The sequence below is a fragment of the Callionymus lyra genome, chromosome 18, assembly GCF_982586985.1.
Source record: "Callionymus lyra chromosome 18, fCalLyr1.hap1.1, whole genome shotgun sequence".
Classification (NCBI taxonomy): Eukaryota; Metazoa; Chordata; class Actinopteri; order Syngnathiformes; family Callionymidae; genus Callionymus; species Callionymus lyra.
Window position 1 is genome coordinate 4,304,328 of NC_141835.1, and position 18,448 is coordinate 4,322,775.

At 41.2% G+C, this 18,448-nt stretch overlaps 1 protein-coding gene across 1 annotated transcript in view; it reads left to right on the forward strand.

The window, feature by feature from the left end:
• The window catches only part of nin (ninein (GSK3B interacting protein)), a 37,014-nt gene extending 19,214 nt beyond the window's left edge, over nt 1-17,800 (forward strand). The window contains exons 13-28 of the mRNA XM_087780388.1: nt 308-397; nt 478-607; nt 681-802; nt 1,290-2,326; nt 3,597-5,156; nt 6,859-6,957; nt 7,035-7,104; nt 7,180-7,347; nt 10,222-10,254; nt 10,313-10,453; nt 11,166-11,261; nt 11,357-11,434; nt 11,522-11,605; nt 12,887-12,967; nt 16,340-16,447; nt 17,559-17,800. Of these exons, the coding sequence (XP_087636514.1) occupies nt 308-397; nt 478-607; nt 681-802; nt 1,290-2,326; nt 3,597-5,156; nt 6,859-6,957; nt 7,035-7,104; nt 7,180-7,347; nt 10,222-10,254; nt 10,313-10,453; nt 11,166-11,261; nt 11,357-11,434; nt 11,522-11,605; nt 12,887-12,967; nt 16,340-16,447; nt 17,559-17,768 (4,107 nt within the window). The 3' untranslated portion in view covers nt 17,769-17,800. The remainder of the gene's footprint in view (nt 1-307; nt 398-477; nt 608-680; nt 803-1,289; nt 2,327-3,596; nt 5,157-6,858; nt 6,958-7,034; nt 7,105-7,179; nt 7,348-10,221; nt 10,255-10,312; nt 10,454-11,165; nt 11,262-11,356; nt 11,435-11,521; nt 11,606-12,886; nt 12,968-16,339; nt 16,448-17,558) is intronic.
• The last annotated feature ends 648 nt before the right edge of the window (nt 17,801-18,448 follow it).

Sequence of the window (18,448 nt, forward strand, 5' to 3'; positions counted from 1 at the left end):
GAGCTAACGATACGACATATTCAGCTCCTGATTCTATATGATACGAGATATTTTTGTTTTATTAACTCTTATTTTTATGGACTTTTCATTTGTTTAAATTTTTCAACTTCTTTTTTTATCAACTTGTATTAACTTGTGAAAAAACATCTTTAAATCATGGAAGTCATTTTATTGATTTGATTGTTTGCAGTTTTATATATTTTTAAATTAATTCCTGTAAAGTAGGATTCTTGGCAGATGTATGTGTCGTCTCAGTGCTTCACATTCCTTCACGTCTAACTCGTGAACTCGTTCTCTTCATGGTCAGTTCGGTGACCTTGACCCGTGCAGTGCCGAGTTCTTCCTGCAGGAGGAGAGGATGAAGCAGCTCAGGCTCGGGTACGAGGCTCAGTGCAGGGTGAGTCCAACTCCGGTCCCTGAAGGTCACTGAAGGTCCCTGAAGGTTCCATCAGAAGGTTCACGTGTCGACTCTTCCAGGAGCTGCAGGATCGTATCGACGAGCTCCAGTCCGAGCTGCAGGACCGTCTGGCCCCGAACCACCCGTCCTGCCACAGACCCTTGTCCGAGGAGCTGGAGAGCAAGAGTCCGGGCGTGGAGTCGGACCCGGGTCAGTGTGTGTGTGTGTGTGTGTGTGAGGTGTGTGTGCTGACCCGTCCACTGACCCGTGTGTGTGTCCACAGGCATCGGCTCGGAGGACGTTCATCCGTTCAGCCTCAGCCTGGAGGCGGAGATGAAGCTGGAGCAGCTGAGGGAGCAGCACAGCCGAGACATGGAGGCTCTGAGGAACCAGCTGGAGAACAAGGTGAGAAGTTCCACATCTTTGATGAGTCGTCCCTCAGTGTATGACGTCTCGATGTTACATGTTGGTTCTTCATCGTAATGATTCATCTCGTCCCTCAAAACACACATTATTATTAACATCATATTCACATCCTTGTCCACAGTTTGATTTCAATAAAAACTTCTTGAAATAAAAAAACATAATATTTAATGTAATGCCTACATATAAGAAACTAAATAAAGTAAATTAATTGTAAATTAAGATGTTCAAGTCGTCCATTTTGGAGGAAGTATTAGATGAAGAAGTTGTAATTCCAGACGTGTATATAATTCCCTACATTGTTGATCGTCGGAGTCTAAATTAAAAGTGTTTAATGAAGGTTTTCTGGAGGAAATATCAACAAATACGATGCGATTTTAAAAAGTATTTGCTGACGATATAATGAGTTTGTTACGTGATCATTAAATTAGGAATAAAATGCAGTTCAATAACGAGTGGATCTCCACAGATCAACGTTCTCAACAAGACGCTGGAGACTCAGGGTTCGTCGCATCAGCACCAGGACCAGGTGCAGGGTCTGAGGGAGCAGGTGTCCACGCTCGAGCACCAGAAGGTGGCGCTCCAGAGCCAGCTGGAGCAGGCGGAGCTGGAGCGCCACGGCGAGAAGGAGGAGGAAGATCTGAGGCACCAGGAGGTGGTGGAGGAGCTCCGGCGGCAGCTGCGGGAGGCCGAGGACTTGAAGGCGGGTCTTGAGGAGCAGATGAAGACCTTCAGACTCCAGGAGGCTGAGGTGGAGGAGCTCAAAGGTCAACGTGCCGGGAAGGTGCGAGAGCTGGAGGAGGAGCTGCTGGAGATGCAGGAGAAGGAGAAGGAGAAGATGGCTGCTCATGGGGAGGAGAAGAAGGAGTTTGAGAAGAGGCTGCTTGAGAGCAGCAGGGAGGAGAAGAAACAAGTACAGCAACAGTATGAGGAGGAACTGAAGGAGGCCATGGAAAAGGCCAGGTGCGAGTTTGAGGAGGCGCAGGACGAGAAGGTCCGAGAGCTGAAGGAGCAGTGGCAGGAGGAGAGAGCCCGTCTGGACGAGCAGAACAATGAACTTCTGCAGGGTCTGCTGGCGGGCGAGATGCTCCGGCTGGTGCAGGAGCAGGAGGAGAAGGAGAAGGCGTGGGAGGGCGAGAAGAAGGACCTCCAGCAGCAGCACAAGGAGTCGCTCCTCGGCGCCGTCGTGCAGGAGCGACTGCAGCTGCAGGAGCAGAGCCAGCAGAGGGAGGCGCGGCTGAGGCAGGAGTGGGAGAAGGAGCGGCTGCAGCTGGAGGACGACTACGAGGCCATGCTGCAGGAGAGGCTGAGCGAGGAGCGCGAGAAGATGGACGCCGAGAAGGAGGAGCTGGAGAACGCGCTGGAGCGTCTGCTGCGGGAGGAGAAGGCTCGTCTGGAGGAGCGTCACCAGGAGGCGCTGGAGAAACTCACCGGCAAACACTCGGAGGAGAGGAGCTCGCTGTCGCTCACGCTGAGTCGGCTGCGGGAGGACATCGTCGAGGAGAGGTGAGACACTTGACCTTTGACCTCTGACCTCTGCTGGCCAGGTGGAAGAATCCACTTCCTGTTTGTCATGTTGCCACGGAGACGGTCGGGACTCCTGACTTTGTTTGTTCCTGACTGATGCCTCGTTGCACCTTTTAGAATCGGGAAAACTTTTAATTTTATTGTTTGAATAAAATGGATACGTACTAAAATAGAATGAATTAATCATGTACAATAAAATAGAAGTGACTCAAACGTTAAAGTTTTCATATATAAATGAATTAATTAAAGTTAAATTCAAAATACATTAAAAATCAATTAGTTAAATAACTGTTTTGTTTAGTTAAATTTCCTCATTCGATTCGCGCAGCTAGCCTTGTTAGCGAGCGGCTAAACTAGCGTAAAGTATCGTATAACAAAGTATTTTGTTTACAAAAGTTATGTCACGATGAAGTTAATCCTCTTTTAATCCTAATCTCATCTGAATGCTACAAGAGCAAGTCAATCAACCTGTGAGGGAACTTCCCCATCTGAGGCCTTGGCTCCTGCAGGTGTTTGATTGACGTCATCTGGTACTATGTCTTTGAAATATGCAAATGATCATTTTCTTTATAATTAACAAAAAAAATATTGTCCATGTTTTCACAAAAAAGCCTTAATCTTTTAATGTAAAAGTAAACTTCTCTAAATAAGGTAGTTTTGATGCCTAAACTTTCCAGACAAGAAGTAATTGTTCATGATTTGATTAAAATTATTTAAAGTGTTGATTCATACTTACATTTATATTAAATTATGACTTCTTTAAATGTTTTTGATACATAAAATATTCCAGAATGTAGTCATTTTTCCATGTTTTTGTTGGAAAATGCATTCAAGTGTAGTTTTATATCCACTTTTACGTTGAAATATGATTTAATTTTAAATTCCTTAAATAGTTCTGAGTAATAAGTCTTGCAGAGTAGATTTGTACCTACATTAACATTAAAAAACGATATAATTCTGACTTCTATAAAAACTTTTGATGACTAAACTTTCCAGACATGAAGAATTGGCCATGTTTTAAAAACATATTTGGAGATTTATACTTGAATTAATATTTAAAAACGATTATTTTCCATGTTTTTGGTCAAAGGTGTAGATTTATTCTTGTAATACCATTAAAACATCATGTAATTAATGCTCCTGTATAAGGTTTTGAGATCTACAAATACATTTCTGTCAGGTTTCTTGAGTGACAGGTGTCGTACTAGAATAGAATCTTGTCATGAACACCTTTTGAAATGATGTGCAGGAAGGAGGTCGAGAGCAGCTTCTCTCAAAGACTCAAGAACGTCGAGGAACGTTTCTCGAGCGACCAGGAGCGTTTTCAGGCCGACGTGTTGAAACTGGAGGAGCGTTACGAGAGCGAGCTGAAGATGCTCTCTGAAGGCCACGCCCTGGAGAAGCAGCAGTGGACGGCTCAGGTGCAGAGAGCTCTGGAGATGTTTGAGGACCAGAGAAGAAAGATGGAGGCAGTGGAGGAGGAGAGAGGGTCGCAGGAGGAGCTGGAAGAACCTTTGACGAGTAACCAGCTGCTGCAAGAAGATGAGGACAGCTTGATCAGCATGGTCCAGAACAAGGAGATGACCCTGGGCCGACAACTCAACGACCTTCATCACCGTCTTGAGCGAAGCCTGCAGAGCCAGGAGGATCTTCTCGCTCACTCCTTCCAGAAACAGGTGGAAACTGAGATGCTGCTGAAGCAGACGGTGGAAGATTTCAGTCACGAAAGGGCAGAACTTCAGAAGGACCGGTCCGAACTGGAGCTGAAGTGCGACCAGATGCTGAGCTTCTCCGAGTCGCAGGCGGCCGAGAGGATCCAGCTGCTGACCCAGCGAGACGATTTGAGCGTGAAGGTCCAGGAGTTGGAGATGCTGCTCCGACAGGCCGCTCTGGACTTTGAGCTGGAACGTCAGGAGCTTCAGGGGTGCGTGGGTGACCTTGAGGAGCGGCTCAAAGGTCGTGCCGAGACACGGGTTGAGATGAAGATGGAGGATGAAGATCCATCACTGGAGGCCATCGAGCAACCAAATGATTCCGACGTTCCCGATTCAAGCAATGTTTCCCACGATACCAACAGTGTCGACTTCAAGATCAGCCCGAACAAAAGAGAATCTGTTCTGATCAGGCAGGACTCTTTTGAGGCTTTTGAGGGTTCCACTCACGAGTCATGTGAAGAAGATGACCCTCACCAGGAACCCTCTGGATGTTCTTCCCACGAGAACCAGCCGGATCATGAGGTTGCGGTCGAGCCGGCAGGTGGTGAACCGTCCAAGGAGAGCTTTGAGTCGCACGAAACTGACTTTGGCTCTTTTTGTGAAACCGCAATGAGCGACTCACGCGGTGGAGAGAACGAGGAGTTGGACGACGCTGAGGAGATGGTCCTGCTCCGTGAGAAGATTCTCCTGCTGGAGAGAAGGAGCGCGTTGCTGGAAAATGTTCTGGCTCATCAGGAGGAGAAGCTGAGGACGGGGCAGCGGTTTGCGGAGGAGAACCACAGACTCAAGGTCAAGATGTTTCTGCTCAAGGAACACCTGCGAGTGTTGGAGATGCAGGTCCTCCAGATGACGGAGCTTCAGATCCGATACGAGGACTGCTTGTGCGAGAACGCCAAGCTGAAGGAGCAGAACGGAGAACTGGAGCAAAGAGTGTGGAGTCTGGAAAGTTTGAACGTTTTCCCCAAAGTCCAGAGCGAGTCTCTGTTGGAGGAGGTCGTCCAGATGCGGGCGGAGAACCTCAAGCTGTCGGAGATGTTTGAAGATCACCAGCCGAGTTACAGAAGCCCCTCAGAGCCGTCTGACTCTCTAACTAGGTAACGTGGAGGAGAAGCATCGTAGCCGTGGTCTCCCTCCTCGACCTTGTGTTCGTGTCCTTCATTAGACCTTCAACATGTGCTGTGACCCTGATTGTCGTGTTCCTCAACACCACAGATCCTTCAACCTTGTAGGAAGCAGATGAACGTCCGATTATCGTAGACCAGGATTGTCAAAGTCATCATGCAGGGGCCGAAATCTTTTACAAGTCGAGGTTTATGTTAAAGAGGAAGAATGATAGAGGTTGTTTATCATTCTAGACATTAGTATTCGATATATTCAGATCTGGATTCAGCTCACAACACGACATATTCAGCTCATGTTACATTTCTATACGATATGATATGATTTGATACAAGATATTCAGCTCACGATTTGATACGAGATATTCAGCTCACGATTTGATACGAGATATTCAGCTCACGATTTGATACGAGATATTCAGCTCACGATTTGATACGAGATATTCAGCTCACGATATGATACAAGATATTTAGCTCACGATTTCATACAAGATATTCAGCTCACGATTTGATACGAGATATTTAGCTCACGATTTGATACGAGATATTCAGCTCACGATACGACACAAGATATTCAGCTCACGATATGATACAAGATATTCAGCTCACGATACGATACAAGATATTCAGTTCACGATTTGATACGATATATTCAGCTCACGATACGACACAAGATATTCAGCTCACGATACGATACAAGATATTCAGCTCACGATACGATACAAGATATTCAGCTCACGATTTGATACGAGATATTCAGCTCAAGATTTGATACGAGATATTCAGCTCACGATTTGATACGAGATATTCAGCTCACGATACAAGATATTCAGCTCACGATTTGATACAAGATATTCAGCTCACGATTTGATACAAGATATTCAGCTCACGATATGATACAAGATATTCAGCTCACGATTTGATACGAGATATTTAGCTCACGATTTGATACAAGATATTCAGCTCACGATATGATACGAGATATGCAGCTCACGATTTGATACGAGATATTTAGCTCACGATTTGATACAAGATATTCAGCTCACGATATGATACAAGATATTCAGCTCACGATTTGATACGAGATATTCAGCTCACGATTTGATACGAGATATTCAGCTCACGATTTGATACAAGATATTCAGCTCACGATTTCATACAAGATATTCAGCTCACGATTTGATACGAGATATTTAGCTCACGATTTGATACGAGATATTTAGCTCACGATTTGATACGAGATATTCAGCTCACGATACAAGATATTCAGATTTTCTGAAACTGATTTCAATCTTTGGTTCTTATGTCACAAAAGCTTCAGTTGTCTTTGTCATCCGGGAGAGACTCGGAGTAGAACTGCTGGTCCTGCGAAGACAGTTGAGTATTTTTTGGACAGAACCGGGAAGAACCTCCGGAAGAAACCATGAATATTTCGAAAGATGGTCTTGTTTGACCCGAAAAGGTTTCTAGTAAAGACGTCTTTGCACCGACAACTCAAGGACGATTCTGACGTGACCAGTTGTTTTCAGAAATATACTTGTTTCCCTCAATCCCTCCGTTAGATGTTTGTTTGTTAAAAAGTGGGTTTTTGTTGTTGTTTGTTTTTGTTTTTGTCCTCCTGAACAAACATGTCGGCGCTAACGTGTGGTTTAAAGTCCAAACTCTTGTTGTCCTGCAGCTCCAAGAACAAACAGCTGGCAGGTGAAAACCAGACTCTGAGGAAGAAGATCGTCGTGTTGCAAGAGGAGGATTTGAAGGAGAAGCAGGACGAGCTGATGTAAGAATTGAACCCTTGTTTCTTTTCACGTGTCGTGATGTCATCGTTGTTCATTGTTTTCCCTGGATTTTCCTCAGACACGCCCAAGAGGAGTTGGACCGAGAAAAGATTGTGGCTCAGAAGGCCGAGGAGAACTTCAGCAGTCAGGTACCAGACCCGACCCACGTGGTTTTCAGGCTGCGATGTGGAACAAACGCATCATAACTCGGGGAAATTCTCCAGATTTCAGAACTTCGTCTTCAGAGTCAGAACCTGGAGAAGGAGAATCTGAAGCTGTCGGAGAAAAACAGCCAGAATGTGGCGAATGTGGAGAAGCTGAAGCTGCAGCTGACCAGAGTGAAGCCGGGGGGCCCGAGGGACGAGGGGCTCAACTCTGAGAGGCAGAGACGGGTAAAGAACATCCTAGTGGTTATCAGAGGAATCTTCATTTCATTGAACACTTTTAGTCATGAAGAGATGGGAAAACATTTTCTAGTTTCAAAGTTGGGTTTTTAAACAACGTTATTTTTCTCTCATAAAAAAAAAAATCCAGACTGAAAGTTTGATGAATTTGAGGTGAAATAATTATCCTTAAGACATATTCAGCTCATGATACGATATATTCAGCTCATGATAAGATATATTCAGTTCACGATACGATATATTCAGCTCACGATACGATATATTCAGCTCACGATACGATATATTCAGTTCACGATACGATATATTCAGCTCACGATACGATATATTCAGTTCACGATACGATATATTCAGCTCACGATACGATATATTCAGCTCACGATACGATATATTCAGCTCACGATACGATATATTCAGCTCACGATACGATATATTCAGCTCACGATACGATATATTCAGCTCTCGATACGATATATTCAGCTCACGATACGATATATTCAGCTCACGATACGATATATTCAGCTCACGATACGATATATCCAGCTCACGATACGATATATCCAGCTCACGATACGATATATTCAGCTCACGATACGATATATTCAGTTCACGATACGATATATTCAGTTCACGATACGATATATTCAGCTCACGATACGAGATATTCAGCTCACGATACGATATATTCAGGTCACGATACGATATATTCAGCTCACGATACGATATATTCAGCTCACGATACGATATATTCAGCTCACGATACGATATATTCAGCTCACGATACGATATATCCAGCTCACGATACGATATATCCAGCTCACGATACGATATATTCAGCTCACGATACGATATATTCAGTTCACGATACGATATATTCAGTTCACGATACGATATATTCAGCTCACGATACGATATATTCAGCTCACGATACGATATATTCAGCTCACGATACGATATATTCAGCTCACGATACGATATATTCAGCTCACGATACGATATATTCAGCTCACGATACGATATATTCAGTTCACGATACGATATATTCAGCTCACGATACGATATATTCAGCTCACGATACGATATATTCAGCTCACGATACGATATATTCAGCTCACGATACGATATATTCAGCTCACGATACGATATATTCAGCTCACGATACGATATATTCAGCTCACGATACGATATATTCAGCTCACGATACGATATATTCAGCTCACGATACGATATATTCAGCTCACGATACGAGATATTCAGCTCACGATACGAGATATTCAGCTCACGATACGATATATTCAGCTCACGATACGATATATTCAGCTCACGATACGATATATTCAGCTCACGATACGATATATTCAGCTCACGATACGATATATTCAGCTCACGATACGATATATTCAGCTCACGATACGATATATTCAGCTCACGATACGATATATTCAGCTCACGATACGATATATTCAGCTCACGATACGATATATTCAGCTCACGATACGATATATTCAGCTCACGATACGATATATTCAGCTCACGATACGATATATTCAGCTCACGATACGATATATTCAGTTCACGATACGATATATTCAGTTCACGATACGATATATTCAGCTCACGATACGATATATTCAGCTCACGATACGATATATTCAGCTCACGATACGATATATTCAGCTCACGATACGATATATTCAGCTCACGATACGATATATTCAGCTCACGATACGATATATTCAGTTCACGATACGATATATTCAGCTCACGATACGATATATTCAGCTCACGATACGATATATTCAGCTCACGATACGATATATTCAGCTCACGATACGATATATTCAGCTCACGATACGATATATTCAGCTCACGATACGATATATTCAGCTCACGATACGATATATTCAGCTCACGATACGATATATTCAGCTCACGATACGATATATTCAGCTCACGATACGAGATATTCAGCTCACGATACGAGATATTCAGCTCACGATACGATATATTCAGCTCACGATACGATATATTCAGCTCACGATACGATATATTCAGCTCACGATACGATATATTCAGCTCACGATACGATATATTCAGCTCACGATACGATATATTCAGCTCACGATACGATATATTCAGCTCACGATACGATATATTCAGCTCACGATACGATATATTCAGCTCACGATACGATATATTCAGCTCACGATGCGATATATTCAGCTCACGATACGATATATTCAGCTCACGATACGATATATTCAGCTCACGATACGATATATTCAGCTCACGATACGATATATTCAGCTCATGATACGATATATTCAGCTCACGATACGAGATATTCATCAACACTTTCATACATGAAAAGAAAAGTATTTTTTTTAATGTGAAAGTTGCATTTTTTAACAAAAAATTGTTCACCCATAAAAAAAAATTTAATCCAGATTGTTTGAAAGAAAGTTTGATCAATTTAAAGTGAAATATTTATCCTAAAGTGTAAATAGAGCCTCTTAAAGCCGCAATAAATAATTTTAAAATGTTTTAATTCAACCACAAATATTATTTGTTTATTTTTTTTATTTAACTCAAGCTATTCTTTTTAAGATGCAGCCGTCGTCCATTTTGTAAATGGATGCACATGTTATGTTGCAACGAAGGAGCGTTGACATTGAACACTTTATTTGTGGCGCCCCCTAGCGTCATAACGGTGTAACTGCAGACTGTTCTATGCGTTAATCATAAATATATGTAATGTTTCACTAATAATACGTGACATTTCAGGAGGTTAGAGGCTGAAGATTAAAACGTTTTATCGTGTTCTTCGATTAAACTCGCTTTTCGTTCCAGATGCTGGACGATCAGAAAAGCGTGAGCAGAAAGACGCGATCAGAGAAGGTGATTCAACCGATCATGTCTTCCATGACACGTCTCTGACCGAAACTCCTTCCATCAGGCGAAGGCGAGCGACGAGACCCTCCAGGCCGTCAACAAGCAGAACGCTCGTCTGAAGTCGGACCTCAGTGCCGTCCAGTACCAGAGGGACTCGCTCCGGCACGAGGTGGCGCTTCTCAACAAACGCCTGCAGAGCGAGAAGGTGAGTCGCATGGACGCCCCGTGGACCACGTTTTTACATCGCTGACCTCCTCGTCCTCCTCGTCCTCCTCTTCCTCCTCTTCTGATCATCGTCCTCCTCGTCCTCCTCGTCCTCCTCTTCTGATCCTCGTCCTCCTCGTCCTCCTCGTCCTCCTCTTCTGATCCTCGTCCTCCTCTTCCTCCTCGTCCTCCTCGTCCTCCTCTTCTGATCCTCGTCCTCCTCTTCTGATCCTCGTCCTCCTCGTCCTCCTCGTCCTCCTCTTCTGATCCTCGTCCTCCTCTTCCTCCTCGTCCTCCTCGTCCTCCTCTTCTGATCCTCGTCCTCCTCGTCCTCCTCTTCCTCCTCTTCTGATCCTCGTCCTCCTCGTCCTCCTCTTCCTCCTCGTCCTCCTCGTCCTCCTCTTCCTCCTCTTCTGATCCTCTTCCTCCTCGTCCTCCTCTTCCTCCTCTTCCTCCTCGTCCTCCTCTTCCTCCTCTTCTGATCCTCGTCCTCCTCTTCCTCCTCTTCCTCCTCGTCCTCCTCTTCCTCCTCTTCTGATCCTCGTCCTCCTCTTCCTCCTCTTCTGATCCTCGTCCTCCTCGTCCTCCTCGTCCTCCTCTTCCTCCTCTTCTGATCCTCGTCCTCCTCGTCCTCCTCTTCTGATCCTCGTCCTCCTCGTCCTCCTCGTCCTCCTCGTCCTCCTCGTCCTCCTCGTCCTCCTCGTCCTCCTCAGTCCTCGCCGCAGATCCAGAGCCGGAAACTCGTGTTGAAGCCGCGCAGAGACTCCAAGCCGGCCGTGAAGAAACAGGAGGATCTTCGACACGACGCGGTGATTATTTTATTGATCTCGTCGTGGCTCACGAGTCGAAACATGAACGTGATGTTTCTTCTCAGAACGCCGCCCTGGAGCCTCACGCCCGCCAGTCGTCGCTGGTCAAGACGCTGGAGCAGGAGAACGCGGCGCTGAAGCAGGAGCTGAGGAGCAGGAAGGAGGTGATCAGGGTGAGGAGGAGGAGGAGGAGGAGGAGAAGAAGGTCCACACCTGGAGATGACCTTGAGTTACTGACCCGTGTGTCGCAGAACGGCGAGAACGACGAGACGCTGGAGAAGCTGAAGCTGGAGAACGAGGAACTCAAGGAGCAGCTGAGCCGAGCCAACTGTCACGCGCTGGAGGTGAGCTGATGGAGATTCAAACGACATTATCATCATCATTATCTATAAAATCATCTTTAAAAACTTGAATCATGATCAGGGCTTTTCATCCGAAGTGATTACTTTAGTTTTTAAACTTAAAAGTGACTTTTTTATATCTATATTTGATGAAAATCACTTTTATTTCAAGTGTCAAATCAGAACAACGTCATGTAAGACGAAGGAAGACGAGTCTCAGCCAATCACAGTGAGCGACACTAGTGTAGCCTTGAAGAATGAACCGGCAGAAACCTTGAGCAGAACCAGACTCGGTTGGAAGGAAGAAGAGAGGAATGGAGAGAGGAGGAGAGAAGGAAAAGATTGAGAATCAGAACTAAAATCCCCCCAAAAAAATGGAAGAATAAAATATAATAAAAGATAAATTACATTAAAGTATAAATAAAGTAAATGTTTAATTAATAAAATACATTTAGTTTAATTATATTTATGATCCTGACGTCAGACGAGCTTTTAAAAAGAGAAACACTTGGAAAAGACACAACAAATGTGTTTTTTTCTTAAACACAAGATCCATGAATTATTGAATAACATTGAATTTGTGTTTAAAGCCTCATTAAATCGACTTTGTGTTCTTCGGTTTCACTTTTGTTTTCCTGGAATAGAACGAGTAAAATATTAAGTACTGATCATAAAAGAAACTTGAAATTAAAGAAGTTCATCAGTATCTTCAGAATATTAGTTGAATTGAACCATTTAAATGTTGAATTTTTTATTTTTATTAAGCTGTTGATTTTTAAGCATTTTTTGCTAATAATTTCATAATTTCTGTGTTCAAATTAGTATTAATTTTTTAAAATGGATTTTTTTCAAAATGAGTAATTTTATTTTACACAAATTGATATTCTTTTAATAATTAAACATTATTATTATTCCAATAGTAAAAAATGTTCTATATAAATAAATCACCTTTTAAATTAAATATAAAAATGATGTCACTATTGTATCAACATTTTTATAATGAAGACTGCGAGGAAAATAATGTATTTGAAATGTAAAATACATTTCAATATAGAAAATATTTAATTATTTCAAAAAGATCAAATGATTAAACGAACGACAACATTTGGAAAAACTTTTAAACTTCAACCACTGGTGCAGATAAACTTGAAGTGATTTAAGATGTCGAAGCTTTTATTCTCCACAGAGAAGTTGAACTTTAACATCAGCGAGTGTTTGATCATGAACTTTATTCATTTATTCAATAATTGCTCTTTAAACTCTGATCGTCAACATGTTCTGCAGGCGTTTCAGTCTCATTTCCTGGCTCTGCTGCCGTCGTCTCCTCACAGGCAGCCGCGAGCTGAAGACCCCGAGAACGCTCAGGTACGGAACCTTCATCGAGGACCATACTTTACTTATGTAGAAATGTAGAAATAAATGTATACATTTTTAAATAAATGTGTGGATAAATATCAATATGTCTAGATGTCAAAATAAATAAATGACTTCTGATTTAATTTTAGTCAAAGAAGCCATTTTACGTATAAATACACATTTTGTCATTTATTGATACATTTAGTCATTTTGACATTTCGTTGTCCGTATGCAAATCAAATGATAGTATATAAATATAAATGTATGAATAAAAGTCAAATGTATAAATGACAAAATGTGTATTTATACATAAAATGGCTCCATTCTTTGACAAAAATAATTGTATTTATTTTGACGAATTGATATTTATCCAAACATTTATTTATACATTTTGTTACGCATTTATACATTTATTAAACATTTATACTTTTGTTACGCATTTATACATTTATTAAACATTTATACTTTTGTTACGCTTTTATACATTTATTATACATTTATTATACATTTATACTTTTCTTATGTTTTTTTTACATTCTGTAATACATTTATTTATACATTTATACATTTTGTAACGTATTTATACATTTATTATACATTTATACTTTTGTTCGATTTTTTTACATTCTGTAATACATTTATTTATACATTTATTTATACATTTTGTTACGTATTTATACATTTATACTTTTCTTACGTTTTTTTTTTACATTCTGTAATACATTTATTTATTTATTTACATTTTGTTATGTATTTATACATTTATACATTTTGTTACGTATTTATACATTTATTTATAAATGTATTGATACATTTAAACTTTTTATTTATACATAAGTCATGTATCGTCCTTCAAACACCTTTGCGTTCACTAGAATCATTGTGTGAGTCGCTGCAGTTGCGCTGTTCTGACACTGGGTGGCGCCAGAAACAACGTCAATATTGGTTCTATGTTAAATATATAATAAAATGTTATGAATTATGATTTTAAAACGATAAAATGGCGAGTCATAAAGTGGATTTATCGCAGTGTTTAATCTTGAACTTTAACTTCTCTCTTCGTTGTCTCTTCTTCTTCTTCTTCTTCTTCTTCTTCACCTGTGACTCAACAAGTCTGAGCCACTTCAGCGCCGGCATCTTGTTTGTTTTCAGGGTTTGGTGTTTATTTAGTGTCACCTGCTCGTCTCTGGTGTGTTTTCTCTGCTGCTGCGTGTTTGACGTCGTCGCTGCTCATGACGTCTCGTGGCTTCGTCGTCGTCCGTCCAGACTAGTTTCCTCTGATTGGTTCCCGGGGGCCACATGGGGACCTTTCACCATGTTTACGTGGCCCTTGTGAGGACAGAGTAGAACATCAAATATTATTATATATATATATATATTTTTTTTATTTATTTATTTTTATTTTATTTTTTTATTATTATCATTTATTTTTTTTATTTACAATTAAAATTAAAATATTCACAGCCAGAATTACATAAAATCCTGTTGATGACTGAGGACAAGAGGATGCAGTTGACTCTTTAATGCTGATGTTTGGACATATTTTGGTTTGAAAACAAATGAAAGTAGTTACGACTTCGTCAAGAGTCATGTGGTCTGTAAATACTACAACACCAGAGTCAAGTACTGGACAATACTACACATATATACTTGTTACTACACTATCACAACACCAGAGTCAAGTACTGGACAATACTACACATATATACTTGTTACTACACTATCACAACACCAGAGTCAAGTACTGGACAATACTACACATATATACTTGTTACTACACTATCACAACACCAGAGTCAAGTACTGGACAATACTACACATATATACTTGTTACTACACTATCACAACACCAGAGTCAAGTACTGGACAATACTACACATATATACTTGTTACTACACTTTCACTATATATCACAATATAGTGTATCGTTGACTCTGTATCGTGATACATATCTTATCAACAGATTCTTGCTAATACAAACCCTTAATTGATATTGAACAGCACTGCATCAATTTCAAAGTATATTTTAATTTTCAAAACTTATTTTATGGTTAATAAAAAATTTTCAAGTGCGTAAATAATTATATATTTTTTAAATAACAATTTACATTCGCTGAGCTTTTTTATTTTTGTGTTGCAATTAAACGTCCGGCCGCTAGATGGCAGCAGTCATTACATGCTCGGTAATGATGGTAAAAAAAACAATAATAATCGGTCGGCGACAACTGAGGACGAGAGGATACAGTGAGTCCAGCAGCTTTTAGGACATATTTTGGTTGGAAAACAAATGAACTTATATACTTACTACAGTATCACTATATATAGTATCGTATCAACAGATTTTTAATGCCACAATTATAAATATTTTTATTGTGTATTTGTTAATGACGTTGTTTTCTTCTGTTTTCATCATATTTAAACTATTTATCTTGATTCTCCTTTAGTTTTTTCTCTCGAGGAACGTAGAGTTTCATTAAGTCACTGTGTTGTTGGTGTGATGGTAGGACACCTTAGAAGTAGCTCCTGGTTCTGGTCGCAGGAACCACGAGGTTCTGGTCAAGTGAACCGTCCTTCTCTGTCCAGGCGGCGGCGCCGGAGCAGCGAGCAGCTCACGGCGACAGCTACCGGCGCATCGGCGGATTGTAGCGGCGGATTGTAGCGGCGGATTGTAGCGGCGGATTGTAGCGGCGGATTGTAGCGGCGGCGTCTTTGCTTCTCCTGCTTCCTTCTTCTGCTTCTGCTCCAAAACTGCTGCTTGATCTTCTGAAACCATCTCACGTGTCTCTGCTCGAGCGTAGCCACCGTTCCGTAGGATGCTGTAGCGCTGCTCCGCCTCTAGGGGGCGGAAGAACGCATCGTGTTGAGAATCCACTCATTTGATAAATGACAAACGTATCTTGAACAAGAAACTTAACGTCAGAGTTTCTGTCGTAACTTTGATGTTTAATGTCGTAAAGATGGAGACGTTGTTGTCTCTGATAATCTTCTTCTTCTTCTACTTCCTTGTTTAACTAACAACCTGAATGTTTCTTCTTGTTTGTGTCTTTTATGTTCTCGTCACCAAAGTGATATTTAATGTTAGAATAATCAATTAATATATTTTATTTTTATTATTTATGTTCGTGCTAGCGTTTGTTTTATTTATTATTTTCGTAGCCAAACATGTGGTTATTTTTAATACCTATTTATTTTTAATTTAAAGTGTTTTTTTTAGCGTCTTTTGTCGTCCGTGTTGAAATGATCCAGATGAATAAAGCTCTGACTTTCTTAACTCCCGGGTCTGGTTGGTTTGTGTGGCGAGCGCCGGTTCTGACGCCGGTTCTGACGCCGGTTCTGACGCCGGTTCTGACGTCGGTTCTGACGCCGGATCTGTTTCGCCAGGACGAGCGAGAGCGCGGCAGGAGAGAGAGTCGCCTGAAGGAGATGGAGAAGTCGCTGTTGAACGTCAAAGTCATGCTCAGAGAGAAAGTAGCGCAGCTGAACGAGCAGGTCAGTCACTGCAACACGAAGATAGTTTTAACGACATAAACCGTCGTTTCTGGGGGTTTTCAAAAGAAAAAAAGACAAACGAGAGCAAATAAACATGATTAAATAACAAAACAAATCAAAGTACAATAGAAAACGGAAACAAACTGGACATTTTTTACATGAACATGACCTTGAGTGTTGGATTAAACTGATTAATAATCATGTTTGACGCTGAGGAACAGGATCTCACATTAACTTAAGCTAACTTCTAACTGAAGACCAGTTTGGGTGGAGACGTGACTTCCTTCCAGCGCAACGACGATACTTTTACATAAATACTGCCTCAAGTTCTCAGTCACGGTGCCCAAGAATCAAGAGTATATGTTAAAACACTTCAGCGTCATCAGAAGATAACATGAACATTTCAAATGTTTATTGAGATGTTTTTGCACATTTAATTTTGAATAATTAAAATGTTATATTTCTATGTTGATGGATTGAATTTTTTTTAACTATTTTATTATATTTTTAAATATATTTTACATATAGTTTTATATCATAAACACAATAATCAAAAAATACATTTTCTAAATTAAATATTGTCTTATCAATTGCCTTTTGAATTCAATATACAAATGTCACCAGACATTACCAATAGAGCACTGAGCTACTTGATGGAAATTAGCCGCCAATCATGTGACGCGATGACGATCATGTGACCATGTAAAAAAAACACACAATCAGGTACACACAACATTTTATATTGAATTTCAAAGGCTACGAATTGAAACCTTTTGAATTTAGAAATGTTGTTTTTTGATTATTTGAATTAGAATATTAAACTTTATGTATATAAAAAAAAAATTGTATTTATTTATTTTAATTATAATATAAATATAAGTCCCAGCAAATCACAGTGAGCATATATTTATATATATATATATTTTTAATTAATTAATAAAAATGTTAACTGTCAATATACGAATTATTGAATTCAATTATTCAAAATAATGAAAATTGAGAAACAAATTCAACTTTTGAAATGTTCTGTATCTTCTCACTGATTGACCTCCAGACTCTCAGCGACTGAATAAAAAACAAGAAACAATGGTGACGTCTGGTTCCTCTGCAGGTTCAGCAGAACGGTCAGGCCGGCGCTCTGGTCAGCGACCTCTACGCCGAGAACACCAAGTTGCTGAAGGTCCTGGAGGCCACGGAGCAGCGGCTGAAGAGGACGGAGAAGATGAACTTCCTGCTGGAGGAGAAGATCTCCAGCCTGAACAAGATCCTCCGTCGACTGAACCCCGTCAACCTGTCCTTGATGTCTCACCACAGCCAGTGACGGAGAAGATTAACTTCCTGCAGGAGGAGAAGATGAACTTCCTGCTGGAGGAGAAGATCTCCAGCCTGAACAAGATCGTCCGTCGACTGAACCCCGTCAACCTGTCCCTGATGTCTCACCACAGCCAGTGACGGAGAAGATGAACTTCCTGCTGGAGGAGAAGATGAACTTCATGCAGGAAGAGAAGATGAACTTCCTGCAGGAGGAGAAGATGAACTTCCTGCAGGAGGAGAAGATGAACTTCCTGCTGGAGGAGAAGATGAACCTTCTGCAGGAGGAGAAGATGAACTTCCTGCAGGAGGAGAAGATGAACCTCCTGCTGGAGGAGAAGATGAACTTCCTGCTGGAGGAGAAGATGAACCTCCTGCTGGAGGAGAAGATGAACTTCCTGCAGGAGGAGAAGATGAACTTCCTGCAGGAAGAGAAGATGAACTTCCTGCTGGAGGAGAAGATGAACTTCCTGCTGGAGGAGAAGATGAACTTCATGCAGGAGGAGAAGATGAACTTCCTGCTGGAGGAGAAGATTAACTTCCTGCTGGAGGAGAAGATGAACTTCCTGCTGGAGGAGAAGATGAACTTCCTGCAGGAGGAGAAGATGAACTTCTTGCAGGAGGAGAAGATGAACTTCCTGCAGGAGGAGAAGATGAACTTCCTGCAGGAGGAGAAGATGAACCTCCTGC